A 20,063-nucleotide genomic window follows, 5' to 3' on the forward strand; every position below is an offset into this window, starting at 1 on the left:
AAATCATACTACTCTCTTGTTAACTCAGGGGGTATTAAATCCAAATTTTATAGCATGATTTGGACATCCCCCATCCCTAACAAGGTTAAAGTTCTTTTTTGGATCATCACAAATAAGAAGTTAAATACGAAGGCAAATTTGATAATTAAGGGATGGGCAGGTGATCCAAGATGCTCTTTTTGTCTAACTGGTGTTGAAACTCACGATCACCTGTTTATCAAATGCCCATTTGCACAAGAAATTTGGTCACATATCTTCCCCTCTATTCCTATAAGCAGCTGGCCTCAGACAGTCGAGGAGTTGATATTTTTCCATAAATCCACCTCTCTTAGCAAGGATGCTAAAATCATTTGGAAGATTCTGTTGCCATGTGTTTGCTGGTGGATATGGTTTAGTAGAAATGTACTCATTTTTAAGGACGAGCAACCTGATCCTCTACTAACTGCTTCTAATATAGGGAGATATACCATATTTTGGGCAGGTGTAGCTGACGAGAGATTGGAAAGAAGGCTTCGCAGGGCTGCCTTAAGCATGGGACTCCAGGAGCTTGCAAACAAGAGTGTTGATGCAACTGGGGACAGCTTCCCCCATGACATCTAATCTTTTCTCTATTCACCATTTTGCTGGCGAAGTTTCACTACCTTTTGATGGCTTTCTTTTGATGTCTGTCCCTCAAACTAAGTTGTTTATGTTTCTAAGTATGTGTTTAGTGAACTCAAGTATGTAAGTAATGTAATCTGTGCTGTCTAGATGAAGCTCCACTGCGGGTCAAGTTTGGTAGGTGACGACATAGGTCCGCTCCTTACCTGCTTCACCCCAAGTGAAGGGCGGTTAGCTTACATTCGGCGGTTCATCTCAAATCTTTCTGGGAAGTGCCAACCATTCTCTAAACAAAGCAAGAAAGGGGTGTCATTTATTTGGGACGACGCCTGCCAAAAAGCATTCGAAGATATCAAAACCTATCTTGTATTTTGCTTATAAATAAAATCCTAACATGAGCAGGGCTTCTTACCCTGCTTTTTCAGCTCAAAAAAATATCAACTTGTATATGGTTACAAGAAATTGACAACTTGGCGCTGGGTTTTTTTTTTTGAGTGAAAATAGGGATTTCCCTATCAATATATTACTGAAGCCCAAGGTGGGATGGAACAAAAAATGATATCTACTACTGATTCAGGCTGCTGCTCCGAGGTGGAGAACAAGGCCAAATCAGTAGTGGATGTCAAAAGGAGAGATTACAAAATTCAACCAGAAATGTACAGTATAAGTCACTCTAAAACAAAAGAAAAAACTAGGATGTTAACTGCTGCACCAAAATAACCCACAACGATAAGAGCAGGAACCAACTTGGGGGGAAACGGTTCAAGGCGACGAGTTGCTGTCCTCGCTTGATTCAAGGATATCTGAGAGCCCTACGTCTTGAATGAGCTTCTTGATCTCGAGCGATTTCTTGGAGTTGGAGGCCCCTGCCCAGAGAAGAATGAAGTTAACAGACTTCTTAATAATGCTATGGGGCGAAGCGACAACAGATACGGCAGAAGTATATGATGACTTGCCGGACGAAACCCACGAAGTTAACACTACATCTCACCAACAAGTGTGGCAATTATACTTTGATGGTGCTTCAAGAGCAGTTAATAGGGCAGTCACCCCCGGATGTCCCAAAGTCTCCTCTGGAGTTGTAGTGGTCTTAATTTCCCCGGGGAAGCATGTGATGCCTCGGGCTTATTCACTAACTAGTCCGTGTTCTAATAACGTAGCCGAGTACAACGCACTTCTCATTGGACTCAGTTTCACCAAAGAGCTGGGGGTCGAATATCTCGAAGCTTTTGGGGATTCTCAACTGATAGTCAACCAAGTCCGTGGAGAGTATGAAGTCAGGAACCAAGACCTGATCCCGTACCACCAGGAGGCCATCAAAATGGCAGATTCTTTTGAAGAATTCTATATTGAATACATCCCCCGTCTCCAGAATGCTTATGCGGATGCACTGGCAGCACTAGCGGGATCACTTGCGCCGCCTCCCAAAACCGAGGTATTAGTCACAGTGAGGACGCATCAGCTTTGCAGACCCATATACGATATGGATATTGAAGAGGAAGACGATGGAAACATAAACGCCAAGGAGGTGAATTCAACTCAAATTGGGTCTGAGTCCCAAGATTGGCGTTTTCCTATCATTGACTACGTCCAATATGGTATTTTACCAGAGGAATGTAAAAGAAAGGGAATCAATCCGTCGAAGAGCACCAAGATTCTTCTATAATACCGAGACCCATACGTTATACCGTAGAGGGTATGATGGTTTGTTACTCCGATGCCTTTCGAACAAAGAAGCGGAAGAAGTTCTTAAGGAAGCACACGAAGGAGAAAGTGGTGCGCATCAGCCTGGTCCCAAACTGTATGATCGCATCAGAAGAATGGGATATTTCTGGCCAACGATGGTTCGTGACGCAATCGAATACGCCAGAGAGTGTCATGCGTGTCAAATACATGAAAATTATATGCATCAACCACCAGAGCAGTTGTACACGTCAATCACGTCTTGGCCATTCTTGCAATCACGGATTACTTTTCAAAGTGGGCTGAAGCAATTCCGCTTAGAGAAGTGAAGACGAACGGAGGCCAGTGAGCAGTTGAGGATATTGGCCAGCATAGCTCCAGAGGATGAGGATTTGCCGCTGTATAGAAGGTTGGATTTGGCGAAATTGATGGCCAGACCAGAGGTGCTTTCGAAGAGGTAGAGGATCGATTTGAGGTTAGTGATGTCTGGCACAGAAGCTTTACAGAAGATGATGGTGTCGTCAGCAAAGTGCAGAGATTTGATGTCATTTAGATGACCCTTGAGGTTAAGATCTGAGAGATCTCCATGGTCGTTCAAAATTCAAGATGTTTCGTCAACAGCTTATTATCCCGTTGCGAATGGATTAGCTGAGGCGTTTAATAAGACGATCATTAAAATCCTATCAAAGCTCGTGAAGACCAATAAACGATACTGGGACGATAAACTCGGTAAAGCACTCTGGGCTTATCGCACCACCATACGCACACCTACAAGGGCCACTCCATATTCGTTGGTATACGGATGTGAAGCTGTGCTACCATTGGAGATTCAAATCCCATCTCTTCGGATCGCTCTCGCAACTGAGATGACAACCAAAGAACAACATCAAAAACGTCTCGAAGAACTCAAGAGGTTGGATGAAAAACGCTTGGAAGCTCAACAACAAATTGAGTTTTATCAAGCCCGAATATCTAGGGCCTTTAACAAAAGAGTCCGACAGAGAAGCTTCAAGGAAGGAGATCTGGTCCTCGCTGCTCGCCGACCGATAATCCTCAACTCCAAGAAGAAAGGTAAATTTGAACCCAAAGAGGGAGTGATTGAAGATATGGAGGTGGGAGCTGTCACTGTATAGATGATTGAAGAAAGCTAGGATGTCTGGTTGTAGCAGGTCCCAGAAGGATTGGAAAAAGGAGATGGGAAGGCCGTCGGGACCTGGGGCTTTGTCTGGATGGAGACCGAAGATAGCTGATCTGATCTCGGCAGCTGAGAAGGGTTGATCCAAAGAGAGGAGGGAAGCAGACGGTTGGGGATAGAGGTGGTTCCAATCTAGTTGGAAGGGGGAAGGGGGGTTGGCTGTGAAGTGATTGGAGAAGTGCTGATAGAAGGCCTTTTGTTTGTCTAGCTCAGAGTAGAACGTCTGGTTGTTGAAGGTGAGGTGGGGGATGAAACTCTTCCTTCTGTGAAAGGAAGCGGTTTTGTGGAAGAAGGCAGTGTTGGAGTCTCCAGCTAGAAGCCATTTGATAGATGATCTTTGTTTCCAGTATATTTCTTCTTGAGAGGCTAAGGATGAAAGAACTTGGCGCTGGGTTATATCTACTCTTCCCATTATGTTGGTTCCATTTTGTATTTTGTATAGAAACCGAAACAAGTTTCAATCGATGAGCTCCACGCAATTTTTTCTGTTACAGTTCACTTGTCAAATACCATTTTTTTTAATAAATTACCTATTATACATATCAGACTTTTTACCATACCGTCTACTTTTTCAATTACAGCACTGTTTTTTGGGAATGTCGATTTCTAATATGTATATGTATATGTATATAAATTTTCAAACAATCCTGTTTGAAAATTTATATGCATGTATGATGATAAGATACGAAGACAGTGTTCATTTTGACAAAAGGTATATAGAGGCATGGGATTAAATAAAATGGTTAGCCTAGTTAATCTTTATCAGATATTAAGTTTTGCTAACTTCTTATTAAAATTCATACGACCCGCAGGGCCGCGGTCCTTCCTTACTTTTAGAAATGATAGAGGATTATCAACACTTTCTTTATAAATAACACCGAAATAGTAAACCACTAATTTTAACATTTTTACACTGTTTTTAAACTTTTTTTTTGTGTGTATTTTTTCAATTTCAAAGATTAGTTACTTAACTATGCGTATAGATTTAATTCTGATGAATTTACCAAAAAAAACATGTAGAGATTTCTGAATTTTTAATTCAAACACAAGGTATCTTTTGAAAGCGAAATAATGGTTAATTAATATCAAAAGCTTAAACAATCATGTTTTTATTTTGCTTCCTAAGTTTTGCCAACGCTCTAGTGCACAAAAATGTGACTGATAAGATAGTAGAATCTCAACTTGCTACGTTGCTAAATAAGAATTGTTTTTTATATGAGTCAGAGAGTGGTCGTGACTTTAACTATCGTTTCCGATGATTGATTGAGCAAAAAAAAAAAGAAAAAAGAAAGAAAGAAAGAATGCGGTGGAATTCCTCAGGAGGGTACAAAAATTTATGAACAAGAATGTGGCGACGGCGGGATCAGCTGAGTATGTGTTTCGTAGGCTGGGTTTTGAATCTTTTAACGTAAACAAGACGTCAGAGTTAGGCATGGGCCCCGTGTCAGTGGGCCCCGACTCAACTTGGCCAACAGCCATATCAGCCGCCTGTAACGGGGCCTCGACTGTTCGCTGTAAATACCCAACGGTTCCCTGTAGCTTCCGTTGCGATGTTGGATGCTGACGTGGAGGCGTGGGCACCCACTTGTACAGCCCAGCAGGCAGATGGGATGGTAGACGGGGAAAATATCCCACGGTGGGCCCTCTAAGATTTATCCGATAATTAATCTAATCAGTGCAAATTGCTCGGACCAATCTTTTAATCGATATAACAACGAACGAAAGCAATAATGCATCTGAGAAAGTGCAATTATAATTTTGCTGAAGCAACCATGTTAGGTAATTTATAAAAGCCAGTAGCCGCAAATAAAATGAATACGGCATCTTTGAATTTAACGTAGGGAGACCGTGTTTAGTAGATCTGAAGGGAAAATGGATTTATACTAACCCCATCAAGAGATTAAGATAAAAGCTCAACAATGGTTTGTAGTTGCTTAAGTTAATTTTCTACAAAAACATCAACAAATATTAGAGCTAGATAATAAAAGGACATCATTAATGATGTCCAACTCATTATGCAATAGGAGAGGGACACATATGATATTTTGGGTTCTTGGTGAATTTTTCTTAATAGAACCCACTATTGATTGGTACCAGGTCCGTTTATAGGTGGTAAAAACGTCCAGTAGTTTTGATCGACGACATTAACTGTACGCCAGATAAATATCAACTCTTAACTAATTAGATTTTGATTTTGAGATTTGTTCATTGGTCTAAAGTTTATTATTTTCCTTAATGTACAGTTAATTTGGTGAACGGAAGCAACTTACCACCATAACACTGTCCCATTGCGGTGATAGCAGTCAGTAAGTAGTCAGATTCCACAAACCGTAGCCTGCTAAAATCTCTCTGTTTTCTTTTCCAAGTTTGAAACCGCGAGCAAACAGGAAACGATCTTATTGGGCCGACCATGGCTTGTTAGGCTCCATCGTTAATGGGGGCCCACAAACAGCAAATATTCAAAATAGAAACCACCGATCGCTAATTGGAAGAGCCGATATGGCACAAGATTTCTATTGTCAAGATTAAATCAGCACTCATCTTGTATAAACTCAAATTAAACAATAAGATATCAAACGTAAATTTATTGTTACTTGGAAATAATATTGTAGGAGGTGTTCTAAAATTATTTTTGTTCCGAATGGATAGGGCCCACGTCATGTTCCTCTGTCTTTTGGTTTCCCACCAGAGGAAAGGGCAGTTTACGGTTCCGAGGTCTTCTTGCTCGGCCTTTTTGGGCTCCAGGAGTCGGAGACATGCCCAATAAAAATATCCGTATGTTGAGATATATTACAATGGACATATTGATACGAGCAATTTTTATGTCAATTTAAGTGGATAATCAATCAAAGTTTCTATCTATTCATGTTACTTAGAGATCTTTACATGATATGAAGAGTCTTTTTATATATATAAATGAGTGGATAGAAACTTTGGTGGACAAAGACTTGATGTCCAATTAAGTTGACATAAGATCAACTCATATTAATACATCGGATTTTTTTGTTAAAGTTTCCGCTTAGGACATGTTCGGTTTACTAAAGTTCTAGGGTGAAGAGGGGAAATCAATTCTAGAAACAAAAAGGAGTACTTTTAGCATAATAAGATTTTGTATAATTTGCTTATTTCAAAAAAAAAAATTTAAGAAAAGATTTCTACAAAATTAAAAAAATAACTAATTTCTAGGATTTGCTGAATCTTAACTTTTTACAGAGGATTTAGACGGAAAGCGTACACATTAATGCCACATTGACATCCTTTCCTTTCTCTATTTCTGTCTCCCTCTTTTTCTAGTTTTACTTTCCTATTTCTTGGGTTTAAACCAAACATTAGATTACAAGTTTCAAGATTTACTATCCTACTATCATGTTGAACCAGGGAAAAAAAAAAAAAAACAAGCTGTTCCAAAATGCCAATAAAAAGCAATGGATTTGATTTCTTGATGGAGATTGCATTTCCTACATTTTCAGGAAATGAACCAAGCGGCTCCTTATCTAATGGACTTCAATTTGCTTCATTAAAAAAAAAAAAATTTCAGATACAGTTCTTAGATCCATACCCTACGACTACAACTGCACGGTCGAGCTCAGTTTCACATTCTCCAGTTAACATACCCTGCAAAACAACCGAGATTTCATTAAGCGCTTGAACTCGCTCCTCAGTCACAAGTATAATGTGGTGAAGTGGGCGTACGTACGAGTTCTAGAAAAGAAATGCGACAACAAAATAAGCCAATCAATCTAATAATGATAATGTACATTCATCTAACCAATAAATATACGGGTTAATTTCGCAAAACCCGACTGGATTTTGTGCATAATCTCCCTAAACTTTGTTTATCTTGCATAACCCTCTGAACTATGGGGTGTCTCACAAAACTCCCTTAAAGCTTAGCTTATCTAACCAAATCCCCTGTCTACAATTTGTAAAATTTTATGCATAACCCTCCTAAAATTTGTTTATCTTGGATAACCCGTTGAACTATGTCTCACAAAACCCTCTTGAAATTTAGCTTATCTCACCTAACCACCTGTCTACAATTTGCAAATAACTAAAATGTCTTTGAATGACAAATTCACAAACTTTATCACCTATCATTTATACGCAACACACTCCTTTCCCTAAAGTTTGAGTTTTTTCTCTAAAAAATTTAAGTTATTTGCAAATTACAGAGTATTTGTAATAAACAAAGTTCAGGGGGATTATGTGCAACACTCCAAGAGAGTTTTGTGAAAGTAACCCTAAATATAATTAGGGAGATGACAAATGTAATTAAATACTAAATTTGCATTTGAAAATAATTTCCACTAATATAATTGTAGATATCAAAATATTAAATATAAAAGTTAATTTCTTGCAATAAATATTACATGCAATATGGATTTGGATTCTCTCTACTATAAAAAAAAGTAATGGATAGACTACTGCAATATCATAACTGTTAATTTTTTTAGTTGGCGATTATCATTCGTTCCATATTTAACATAATATCCCCATGAATTATAATATTTTCCTAATTTATACTCAAAGGCAAATCATAACCATCCATTAAACAAATCAACGGTTGTGATATTGTAGTAGTCTCTCCACTACTTTATTGCGGTGGAGAAGATCCAATTTCCATTTAACATTTGCTGCAATAACATCTATTGCACATTATTTTTGCAGCAAATAAAAGAGCCCCTAAATCTAAAGAAATTCTTAGGTGCTCCATGAGCATATACCACACCAATAAGCAAAGGGTATGTATCACAAGAAAAAATATTTAATTCTATCATTTTCTCATTTGCAAGTTGTTTACGCCACATGACCTTTTCCTATTGGCATGGTTTAGTAGTGCTTAGGGAGACCTAAGAACTTTTCATAATAAAAATTATAAGGGGGTGTTTGTTTCACCAAAAAATTTGGCGCTTGGTATAGATTACAAGTTTTTGGATCAAAAGTGAGTTTTTTTTTGTATTTTGAGATTCCATATATGGTGTTTGTTTTAAGAAAATTTTTAGAATATCGAATCCCAAAAGTGCAAAAAGTACTCAATTTTTAGAATTTGCAAATCCTCTCAATGGGAGAGGATTTTGACAAATCTCATAAATGAGTGTGCTTACCTCTCAATTTGAGACAATTGGAGAGGACTTGACAAATCCTAATTTTGTCTTTTTGTGGGAGGTAACCTCACCAAGATAGCATATTCAAAATATTACAAATTACAGTATTCCAAATCCTAAAATATTAATGAAACAAATAATATTTTAGAAATCTTAACCCATAACAAAACACCTATAGGTTTCAAATCCCATGGTAAAATCCATATCCTAAAATTATAGGATTGGAAACAAACACCCCATAAGTGTCTCACAGTTTTCCATACTATTTTGACATCAACACTAAAAAATGAGTGGGGTTATATTGAATCACCAATTTTTTTTTTATAATTTTGAATAAAGGACCCCACTCTTTTACGTGCGATAGTAGAACTATCATTTCTCATTTCTTAAAAATATCTCTGTTTTTCTTTTCCAAGGTTAAGCCACGCGGAAACCTGTCATCACTCAGTTGGGCCGACAGGTCAGAAACTCGGCCCAATCGAAGGATCAGAGCGTTCAAGCGAGTTGGGGGACAGTTTTATCGGACTAAGAAGTCACAAAGTTCGGTCCAATCAGAAGAGGCTGTTAGGCTCTGCGGTGCGGTCTCCTCGATTCTGATCGACTCCTGCGAACAGCGGCACTGGCTGGAGACATGACCAATAAAATGAGAAGGAATTCTTTTCCGTGATCATTTTATAACCTAACGTTGGAAAAATTCCTCAAAACCCAAAATATGGGATCAATAGGGGATAAGTGAGGTGTCCCCTTCTTATTAGATAATGAGTTGGTCATCATTAATGATAACCAACTCATTATCCAATAGGAGGGAGACACCTCACTTATCCTCCTATTGGTTCCATATTTTGGGTCCCTGTAGCAAAGCTCTTCTCCCGAACCTAAACGCTTAGGATATAAGTCTCATTTTAAAGTTTTAGGTAAAGTAGATAGGAATTGATCCGAGATTAAATTGAAACCTCCCAAGCCTCCGTGTCACTTGCGGTGAGACTTTGGCTTAGGGCCCGTTTGGATAAGGTATTTTTCCCCGAAAATCGGGAGGAAAGCTGTAAAAAATGATAGCTTTATCCCAAAATCGTCTCTTTAATAGGCGATTTTGGAGGAAATCTGTCAAAAAGCTGTCATTTTGAGAGTTTTCCTTCTAATTTTTGGGGCAAAATACCCAATCCAAACGGGCCCTAAATGAGTTGAAGATAAGACCACTAAAGTTATTTTACTCAAAATCCACGAGACCAAGTATAAGACCACAATCATTATGCTTACGAATCTGCACGGTGATCATGGGGTTAGTATCACTTTTGTACATTATTTATACTATACCTCAGGCGCATCGTATACCTCCTCCATGCCTTTTTCTTGGAATTTTACTCAAAAAAATCAATGGCCAACAACGAAAGCATCTCGCTCATCCAATAGTTGGTTTCATAAAATTGTATCGAAAGTAATTTCTCCTAAATTTTAGATAGCGACCGTATATATATATAAAATATATCATATCCTTCTTTAAGTTTCGTATTTATTTATTGAATTTTATTTTGTGTGGCTGTTAGTTTATATGAATTTGTTAGCAATTTATGAAAATTACGGTTCCAAAAAATAGATTTTTGGCCGAGAAAATTTCTAATTTCAAAGTTTGTTTTTTCGTTTTCATACTTCAAAAAGTTCTACGATTTGCCGTAATCTGAGTAAACTTTGCTGTTAGAAATACGATTTTTTTCCGAAGGGGTAGATTTGTATCAACTTTTTCTCCATTCCCGCAATTAATAGCTGTGAGAATAGAGATTACACAGAGATAACTGACGAATTTTCGTAATAAAAAAATTATATGAAAAGGATCTGGGTCCACCTCACACGCGCCTCTATCCTTTTGAGTGCTGCGCCCTTATTATTTTAAGTTTCTGTTATGTTATTTTAATTTCTTTTTAATCCTCCGGGTGATATAATCCAACGTTAACCCATGTGTTTGCATTATTTGGAGGGGGAAAGCCTGCCAAAGTTCTGAAAAATCAGAACTTTGGCAGGTTTTCTTGTAAAATCACCCCAATTTGAGGCGATTTTGCAAGAAAACCTTCAAAAGTTTTGATTTTTTCAGAACTTTTACATGTTTTCACTCTCCAAAAATTACGTCCAAACGGACTCATCCCTACGATCAACGTGGGCTTAGCCAGGGGATTATAAAAGGCGAAGACTACCCGCGCCAATTCCGACATCTACATATTAAACCGTGAATCTTATCCAAAATCACAGAGAAAAAACTGAAGGCCAATCACCGATAATTTGCACATCAATGTTCAATACATGCTATAATGCGTAACTTAATATTCTGACAGCATCGATTTAAAAATAGTAGGGGGTCGCGTATAATAATCTCCTTTTCCCCTGTATTTTTCCATGGAGGGAGGGTTTTTTTTTTTTAAATTAAAAACTTACTGCTGTAGAATACAGAGTGCACGCGGAGATCTCCGTTCATATGAAATCTCACACTGATGATTTGCTGCAACCCCAAATAAATCTTTTAAAAAAGGCATCAGAGCACCTATTTAATCTCGTATCCTTAACAACAAGCGCTACATGAATATTAAAACATGTCTTTCAACAGAAACAAGACACAAGAAGCCACCTCCATGCTTTTGGTGAGCCTTTAAGTCTTAACTGAATCGAGTTTTCCGTATGCTTTCTCCTTCAAAATTTCTCCAAACATGCCAGAGGAAACTTCAAAGCACTAAAGCATAACGCATGTCGAAGTCCTACAAACTTGCATCCTGTGTTGATGCCGGTTTCTTTCCATAACGCTGCCGAAACAATATGAAGCAAGCAATAAAGCATACAACTAAAGGGAAGAATAGAATCAGAAGAAAGAAGAATAAGAAGCTCCAAATACCTGTTTTCCAGTGGAGAAAGGAACATATTTGTATTTTATCATGTGAAGTATCTGCCTCTTCATTGTGGCCACAAATAGCACAAACCAATAGAACACAAGAATAGGCCAAAACACGGGCACATCAAAAGCATCGAAAAATGTCAATATGAAAGCAATGCAGAAGGCTTTTGTAATGGAATACCTGGAGAGGGGAACAAAACAGGCCCTCGGTCAATAACTATTCTACTGGAAAGCAGCATAGTGTTGTGAGTTTCTACATAGCCGTAAGATATAATATAAATGAGAAAAATCAAATGGAACCTCAAGGAACATGATTGTTTGAGGATATAAGAAACAATTGCAGAAAAATCATCCGCAGGTTTTTTTTACTCTTACCACTATACATTCGCATATAAATGCTGCAACTAAATATAGAGGGATCATTATTCAAAGCACATCTATACGGAATCAAGATCTTTTGGCAAGTTCTTCATGTGGGCAGTGTAAAGTACTGAAGCAATCTAATGCTTGAATTATTGGACTGCATAACAAGAATATTGATAACTAGACTATTCCCCTCAAGCTACCCTCACACTACGAGAGAGAATGTGTAGGGTCTATCCTCTTCAATTCCCATCAAAACTGCATGATGGAGCCTCACAACTCTTTCTCCTGCATTGTTAAGGAGTAGTTTGGGAGAGTGTAGTCTAGCTAGCGTTATTCCAAACACCAAAAGCAAAGACCAGAAATTGTCCAGGTATAGGAGACGAAATAACCATTCAACTTAGTACTTCAGCTGACAGCACCATCTACAAGCAATTCGTACATCAAGAACAATCCTCCCTTCCAAATCTCTTAGGGCCACCTCATTAGCCTTTTCTCTCCAGTTATCTCTTAATCTGCCCATTCGCTCTGTTAATTCACAAATACCAATCTTGTTTCACTGCCTTCCACGTTCACTTAAGCTTGCTTGTTGTAGTATTCATGAATTGCTTCCTGCGTCTGTAGCAGGAAAAGAGCACCCACTTTTTGGTAGTTTGACTCACAAGGAACTAAGTACAAGACTGCGTGCATAAAGCGCATTGAAAGCTATACCCAATCATGAAACCTAATGGGAATTGCATGTCTCATGTGAGAAGTTGCTTGCACAGAAATCCGTGAGTTCCTAGTCCAAATGTAATTGTTGGAATTCTATATACCAAAAGAACGCCTTATTATGATCCAATGCACTCATATTTACCAAGTACTGGCACTGCATTTAACTCTTGTAGCACGATAATTAAACATTACGAATGCCCGCATAGCTAGATCTGTCATTTCCTTCAAAACAAATTATCAATTCCTATCCTGAGATTGCTCATCAATGATCTCCAGTCTGCAAGAATCTCTTCAGTTTTTTCCCCACTATAAGTGATTATGGTCCTCAAGGGAAAATACCCTACTAGCACATCATACCTCTGATATCACTACATCACAAAATTTGCTGCTGGCGTTCCAGTGTGCACAAGTACCCCGCTGATGTTCCAGTGTGCGCAAGTACTCCAGATAACCATGATAAAGAGAAGCATCCCTCTATTTTTAAAATTTAATTGAAAACCAACCAAGTTCATATTTATTTACAAGAACAACCAACTTCTAATCACATTAGCATCACAAACGGTTGTTTTTCTTTTTAAATGAATCCAAGGTTCCCACCCCAGATTATTAGTTAGATAGTTAGATGAATGAACTTTGGACCTAGGGTTCCAATCCTTAGGTCAGAAAAATACAATCAACAAGAACAAGGGAGTTCAAACCCGAGTTTGGCAACCCCAGGTTTTTGGACCATGGTTAGCCCAGAAAAATGCAACCAACAAAAACAAGTCAGTTCAAAGCCATGTATGGCAACCCTAGGTACAGTGTGTGCTCTAGCAAAGCCAGTGGCAAAAACTCTTTGATCCTCGACCCATCTCCATCATCACAAATTCTCTGTCTAAGCATCCATCACCACCCCTTATTGAGCCCAACTCTCCTCCGAAATGATATCCTCGTCAAAGGCCACCTGATCCAAGAGCCACACAGGTCAATCCTATTCTTTGGTGTCAACATTGACCCTTAACCCCACCACTAGAATCTTAATTCCCAACTTCCAATGAAGAAGAAAGGCACGTTTTGGGCACTTCAGACATCTCCCACCATTGTGACTACTCAATAGCCAAGTTTCAACTTTCAAGTTGGGATGTGAAGCCCTCTCCAACTTCTATGAGGTGATGATAGTTCCTACAGAGATCATGCTTTTGCTCAGGAATTTGACCAAATAGTAGATTAGAACATTTGAAGAAATTATCCATGTTGTTGAATTCTCGCTAGTGAGTAGAAAACAACAAGTTTTAGGCTCCGGTACTTATTTGACCAAGGCTCAATTTAGCAACCAATATAGGGAAAAGAGGTTCCACCTACCAACACATCAAACCATGATTGTCAACCCCGGTTTGAACTAGCTTACTTTTGTTGACTGCACTTCTTGGGACCATGGTTAGGAGCTTCAAGTCCAAAGTACTTATAACTAACGGATTTGGCGTTGGAAACTCCAAATTCATTTAAAACCCATAAAAACAAAAAACAAAACCAACTTGACTGTGATATTGACGTGAGTGAAAGTTGGTCGTTTTTTAAATAAATGTAAAGTTGGTTGTTTTTAACTTAAATTTTAGATTTCTTTAAAAAATTGTAAAAAATTAATGTGGAGACTACCTGTATGTGTTAATGAACTCACTACTGCACCTATTCTTCCTGAACAATTAGCCTTCCAATCAGTCTGTAGAGCGCACACAGACCTGAACAAACTGCATGCGGTTTCCTATTTTTGTTTGGACCCTTAAAACTGACTATAAATATCTGAAACAAAATCTAGTAAGTTATTGAATTTAGGTCTTCTGTGGAATCCAATGGTGTGAATGGATTGGTCCACTTGGATAATAAGACTCAATTTGAATCCGATCAATTCCACCCCTAATTATGTGTTCCAAGAATTTTATTTTAGGAATATAGATTAAAGTTGAAGATTGCACTCAGTTATCCTTCTAAATTCTGGTCAAAGTGAATAATATTCACTCGCTGTTGGATATGGAAAAAGAGTTTCGCATCTAGGTGATATCCTAATCTGCAAGAGGAAAAAAAAAAGTACTGCAACTTTGCAAGTCTGCAATGCGTAGCCTGACCATAATCCATATTCATCTATTTATAATTTCTTTCTCTTTTTTCCTCCATTTAGCAAGTAAAAATAGCTTTGCTCAACTTAGTCCTTATGCATATTTATCTTTGGCATGTTACACTCCACCTTTTACTACAAAGCCTTAGTGACCTCAGCTTTGGTTATAACAACTGAAATAGTTAGAGACAAATTTACAATTTGGCTTAGACCTAGCCAAATACCCAACACATAACCAATAACCAATAACTTATAGCTGACTAATTTGTAGTAGATCATACTTCTTAGGTTCTCAACTGGAACAAATGAAACACCAACATCGCTATATCATACAAGAAGAGACAACAACATATCATAAATATTTGATATATATGCTTCAAAAACCCTAAAACGATGTGCATTCTAAAAGTAATGGATCCCAATAATTCAAGTTCCAAGAACAAATTTTCAACAAGCAGGAACAAGTACTGAAGATGAGTAAGGGGGAGAGACTCGCATTAGGGCCAGCTTTTCATACTTAACAGCCGAAACCCTAAATATACGTCCATGCACATTTCACTCGATCGACTAAGACCTCAAGATGCTACAGCTTTTTCCCCATCAATCACTTAAATGTCTCAATCCCAAACCCTCCAAAAGAGCTTATTCCAGATCAAGTCAACCATTTTTCAAAACTCAAACAAGTACTAAAGTTGAGCAAAAGAGAGAGACTGCTCATTGGCACATTAGTGCCAATTTCATACTAAACAGTTCAAGCCCTAAATCTATGTTAATGCACATTATAGTGGATTTCATCCAATAATCACCAAGATCTCGATCCTAAACCCTCCAAAAGAACTTCTTCCCTATCAAATCTAACAATTTTCAGGAAATCAAAATCAAACTCACCAGAATTTGAACTCAGGTAACCGACGAACAAAAGGCCGAAACTCATCGGACGATTTCGTCGGCAGCGTGGGCCCCTCTCCGTCGACGAGCCCCTGGATCTCGGGATCAACCTGAGGCGAGAGGAAAGCGATGAAGAGGTTGAGGACGTAGATCCCAAGGGCATACGAGACCACGTAGAAGCCCTCGATGGTCGCCACGCGTATGATGTAGATTAGGGCAACAATCGCAAACCCTAGCCACCGCCGGAGCACGTGCGGTGTTGATTTGTCGAGCACGTGCTGGTAGCGTTGAGAGATGACAGCCATCCATGCAGATACGAAAGGGATGCCTCCGCCTCCGCTGCCGTCGCCGCCGATGGAGGTGGCGGTGGCGGCGGAAGAGGAGGAGGAAGAAGGGTCCATCATCGTTTTCCTGGCTTTGGGCTGGAGAGGACTGGATTTGAGATCTCTTCGCAGTAGTTAGATTTTGTAAGTGTTATGTAAATTTGGAGTTTTGCGAGGGCTTGGGTGTTCATTTTTATTTTATTTAAAGTGTTTTGTTTAATGCGATACGTTTCACCGCTAAAGAGATTAAATAACGGGTTAATAATAAGAAGAAAAAAGGGAAATATGGAGTATGACTTTGATAGTTATATGGACGAAAGTACACATTCACTTTCAATTTTAACTTTACAACAATTAATAAATAAATAAATGAGCGGTTGAAATGCTTCCATCTTATCTGCTACTTATCCTACTGCTACATTAATTTTTAAAAACGCTACAGTGGTTTTTAATAATGATACAGTATCTCGCTTATGCTACAGTGTTATTGATTTAAAAAATCTGCAGTAATAATGCTACAGTAAATACTGTAGCATGAATTTTGATTCTTGGTTCTCTCGTTATTATAGATGTACTCACGTGAGGATCCAAAGATTTACTATTCATACTACAGTAACAATACTGTATGTTGCCATAAAACTGTGAAAGTTAATAGGTTTGGATGAAAGTTAACATAAAGCAACGAAAGTTAACATTCAGTATGAAAAGTTAACATACTAGGAGAAAAGTTAACATAAAGCAGCGAGTTAATACGAACGCATAATGAGCATATCTTGTGTGATGCAGTGCTAAAATTCATTCAGTACATACATGCGTTACTTATGCTTCATGTGCACAAGTTGAAATAAGCAAATAGGAGCATAAGCACAGGAGAAATACATGTTATGTCAGAAATAAGCAAATAAGAGTATAAGCAAATAAGAGCATAAGCAAATAAGTGCTAAAATTTATTCAGTACATACATGCGTTACTTATGCTTCACGTGCACATATTGAAATAAGCAAATAAGAGCATAAGCACTGGATAAATACATGTTATTGTCAGAAATAAGCAAATAAGAGCATAAGCTATTAAAGGGTAAATGTATTTAAACATCCATCATTAACCAAAATTAAACTAAGTGCACATGAAGGATTTTGCTTAAGCGTGAATTTCAAGTTGTTGCCTATTTCAATATATCCTAAAAGTTAACATGTATTACTTGTAGTTAATTCTTTTAATCAAAAGTTAATATGTTCAGCTAAAAGTTAACATCTTTAACTTAAAAGTCAGTTGAGAGTTAGCGGGAAGCAAAAACAGTATACCTCAGCTAAACAAGTACATTACACAAAATTTCTTACATTCTTACAGTTGATATTGCTTGAATACATAATATGATTAGTCTTACAGCTTCACAGATTACAAAAGTCTTCCACAATATACTACAAAATTCTGGACGACCTATATTTCTATAAAAAAAAGTATTGTTGTAAGAAGCAGTCCACCCACATGTACAACAAACGATATCACATACTCCTACAACAAGCTGATACATCGCGTATCTGTCAATGCTTAATCAAGAACACAAAACCCTAGGAAAGAATGGAGAGTTCCACATGAGCCAACAAAGCTCCATCCCAACTTTCTTCATATGTTAACCTTCTTCAAAATGGAGAGTTTCACCTGTTACATGTTAACTTTCACCATAATATGTTAACTTTCTCCATAACACGTTAACTGTCAGGTGAACATGTTAACTTTCATCATAATACGTTAACATTCACTATTATATATTAACTTTCACCATAATATGTTAATTCTCTTCAGAACATGTTAACTTTCAACTGAACATGTTAACGTTCATCATAATATGTTAACTTGTCATATGTACGTGTTAATTTATTCATCTATAACATATTTGAGGACTTTTCTTGAAGGTCTGAAACAAATCTCAAATGGAGAGACAAGAGAAGGAAATTGCTATGATTAATCCACATTTTGAAGAACTTAAATGGTTTTTTTTCCTTGTTGTTCCTCTTCATAAATTGATACCAAAGCAGGAGTGGTGTGTAATGATTAGAGAGACTTAATTTAAAAGTTATTGTCTGCACTAAAAATGTGGCTTAAAGCCCTTTATTTTTGCCATTGTTCAGTCTCTATGACGGATTAAAGTTCATTTTCACGATGTGCTTACTCAATGCATGGTTGTTGACGATTTGAGTGTATTGGCTGCTGGTTAGCTATCATAAGAATACAAACATTCTTCTATTTTGTAATTTATACCGAATTCATGCCTCCAGGATGTTATGGAACACAGATAGGTAGTGTTTTAATTTTGTTCTATTTTATTTCATATCAATACAGGTAGCTCAATTTGCAATATCCCGTGGTACATAATTAATTAAACTATCAGAGAAATTAATTCCTCATTTTCTTCTATTTGAGCAACAGAGATAATTAGTTCTCGGCAGCACCACATCTCGACAGCACCGCACCGCATCGCACGCAAACATCCAAACCCCACATCCCCCGCCACCACTGCGCACCCACTCAACTTGCGTCCAGACCCCCCGTTGCACACCCGTCAACCTGCGTCCAGGCCCCCACTCCACACCCGTCAACCTGCACCTCATCACCCAAACCCCATCACATCTATTTGCTCCAGCTTCCTCCCACGCAGGCCAGCGCACAAACCCCCTGGCACAGTTCTACTATTTCTCCTCTTTTCCTCTCAACGAAAGCTCAAACATCTGTCGCGTGCCAATTGCTTGATGATGTGTCGCACTGCAGTCCAATTCCTTCATCTTGCTGCCAACTAACCTTGCATCACTACAGTCGACCACCCCCTTCCCTGCTAGTGCCCATCACCAGTGCCACCACTGCTCCGTAACGACCCTTCCAACAATGCTGCCCCGGCTCGCCTCGGAAGCCCTCTCTCGCATCTTCCTGTCAGTGATTCTCCTTAAGGCCTCGCGTCGAACACCTGCAGCTCGTTTGCAGTCTCCCAATGGGGAGAGGGAGGGCCTGGATCTTGGGGTCGACCTTCGCGGAGGTATTCGTCGGAGAGGAGCGGCGGCCAGCGGCGACGGAAAGGTATCTCCGGCGGACAGGCTTGAGCGTGAGAAGAGAGAAGAGAGAGGAGAGAAAGAGAGGGCAGACAGGAAATGAGTTAAAGGGCAATTTTGGGTTTTGAACAAATATTTGTTACTGTGCTGCGTTGGAAATCTAAATGGGGGCTGAAACACACGTGGATGTTATATGGGGGGCTTTGTTACCCAAAAAATAATTAGGGGGGGCTGGTCACAACAGCTTTATTATTTTAGGGCCTTAAAACATTTTTCCCAAAATATTATAGCATTTTAAAAAATAGTATAGCATTCAAAAAATAATGTAGCATCTAAAAAAAGAATTAATGTAGCAAAAATGGGCCGGTCCGGCCTAGCCCACTCCCGCAAGACCTAAGTTTAATTATTAATATTTACTTTGTGTAGAAAAAAAAAATAGGCCTAAGGTAGTCAGGTATTCCTTCAAAGTCTAAATTGCATATTTCTTTGTATGTGCGATATTTTTCTGTATGATGTGTGTGTGGGTATGATTTTATATAAAGAGTTTGAAATAAAAAATAAATTAAATATAATTTTTAAAAAACATTAATACAAAGTTAATATAGTTTAGCAATGAAAAAAATTAAAAATCAATGGGCCAATCTACGACCCATGGGTTGTGGGCTGGTCCGTCCCAGGCCCGCTCCTAGACGGGTTGTAGGCCGAGCCAGGTTCAGTCCTAGACCTAGAAGCATAGAAGCAAGCCCAACCCACTCTCACCCATGCAGACGTGGTCTTAAACCTAGCGGGCTGATTCATGGGCCTGAACCGGCCCGGCCCGGCCCACGCCCACCCCTATATATCACTTACAAATAAATGTTTAGAGATTAATTTGACATCTGATCTCTTGGGAAAGTCCTTGCTACATATTGTAGGCTGTCTAAAAATCATTGCAGATAGCTGATCCCCATCAAACACCGATGATGGAAGTTACAATTTGACGGCTTTCAGAAGGCTACAATTTAAAGACTTTCATGTAGATCGATGAAGGTTACAATCTGACGATCTTCACAACAACTAATGAAAGCTCTAATCAACAGCCTTCACAATCAACATCGGGAGTTACAATCTGACGACTCTCATATATCAAAGAGCTAAAGCAAAGATTACAAAATAACGATCTTTGCAACGCTTTGACTGAA

General features: G+C 38.5%; 1 protein-coding gene across 1 annotated transcript; it reads right to left on the bottom strand.

Annotated features, from left to right (window-relative positions):
• On the bottom strand, window positions 11,043-15,998 carry LOC109841101 (protein RER1A-like). Its single transcript, XM_020409969.1, has 3 exons — window positions 15,516-15,998; window positions 11,459-11,639; window positions 11,043-11,369 (listed from the first exon to the last, which is right to left on the bottom strand). The coding sequence occupies exons 1-3, from the start codon at window positions 15,917-15,919 to the stop codon at window positions 11,325-11,327; spliced, it is 630 nt and encodes a 209-aa protein (XP_020265558.1). The 5' UTR covers window positions 15,920-15,998; the 3' UTR covers window positions 11,043-11,324.

This window comes from Asparagus officinalis, chromosome 5 (genome assembly GCF_001876935.1).
Source record: "Asparagus officinalis chromosome 5, Aspof.V1, whole genome shotgun sequence".
Taxonomy (NCBI): Eukaryota; Viridiplantae; Streptophyta; class Magnoliopsida; order Asparagales; family Asparagaceae; genus Asparagus; species Asparagus officinalis.

Excerpts from the sequence above, each read along its gene's own strand:
- LOC109841101 (XM_020409969.1), bottom strand. The coding sequence starts at position 15,919 with ATGATGGACCCTTCTTCCTCCTCCTCTTCCGCCGCCACCGCCACCTCC. Across the intron at positions 11,640-15,515 it reads TTACCTGAGTTCAAATTCTG|GTATTCCATTACAAAAGCCT; the intron begins GTGAGTTTGATT and ends TCCCCTCTCCAG. Across the intron at positions 11,370-11,458 it reads CTTTCTCCACTGGAAAACAG|CGTTATGGAAAGAAACCGGC; the intron begins GTATTTGGAGCT and ends TTGTTTCGGCAG.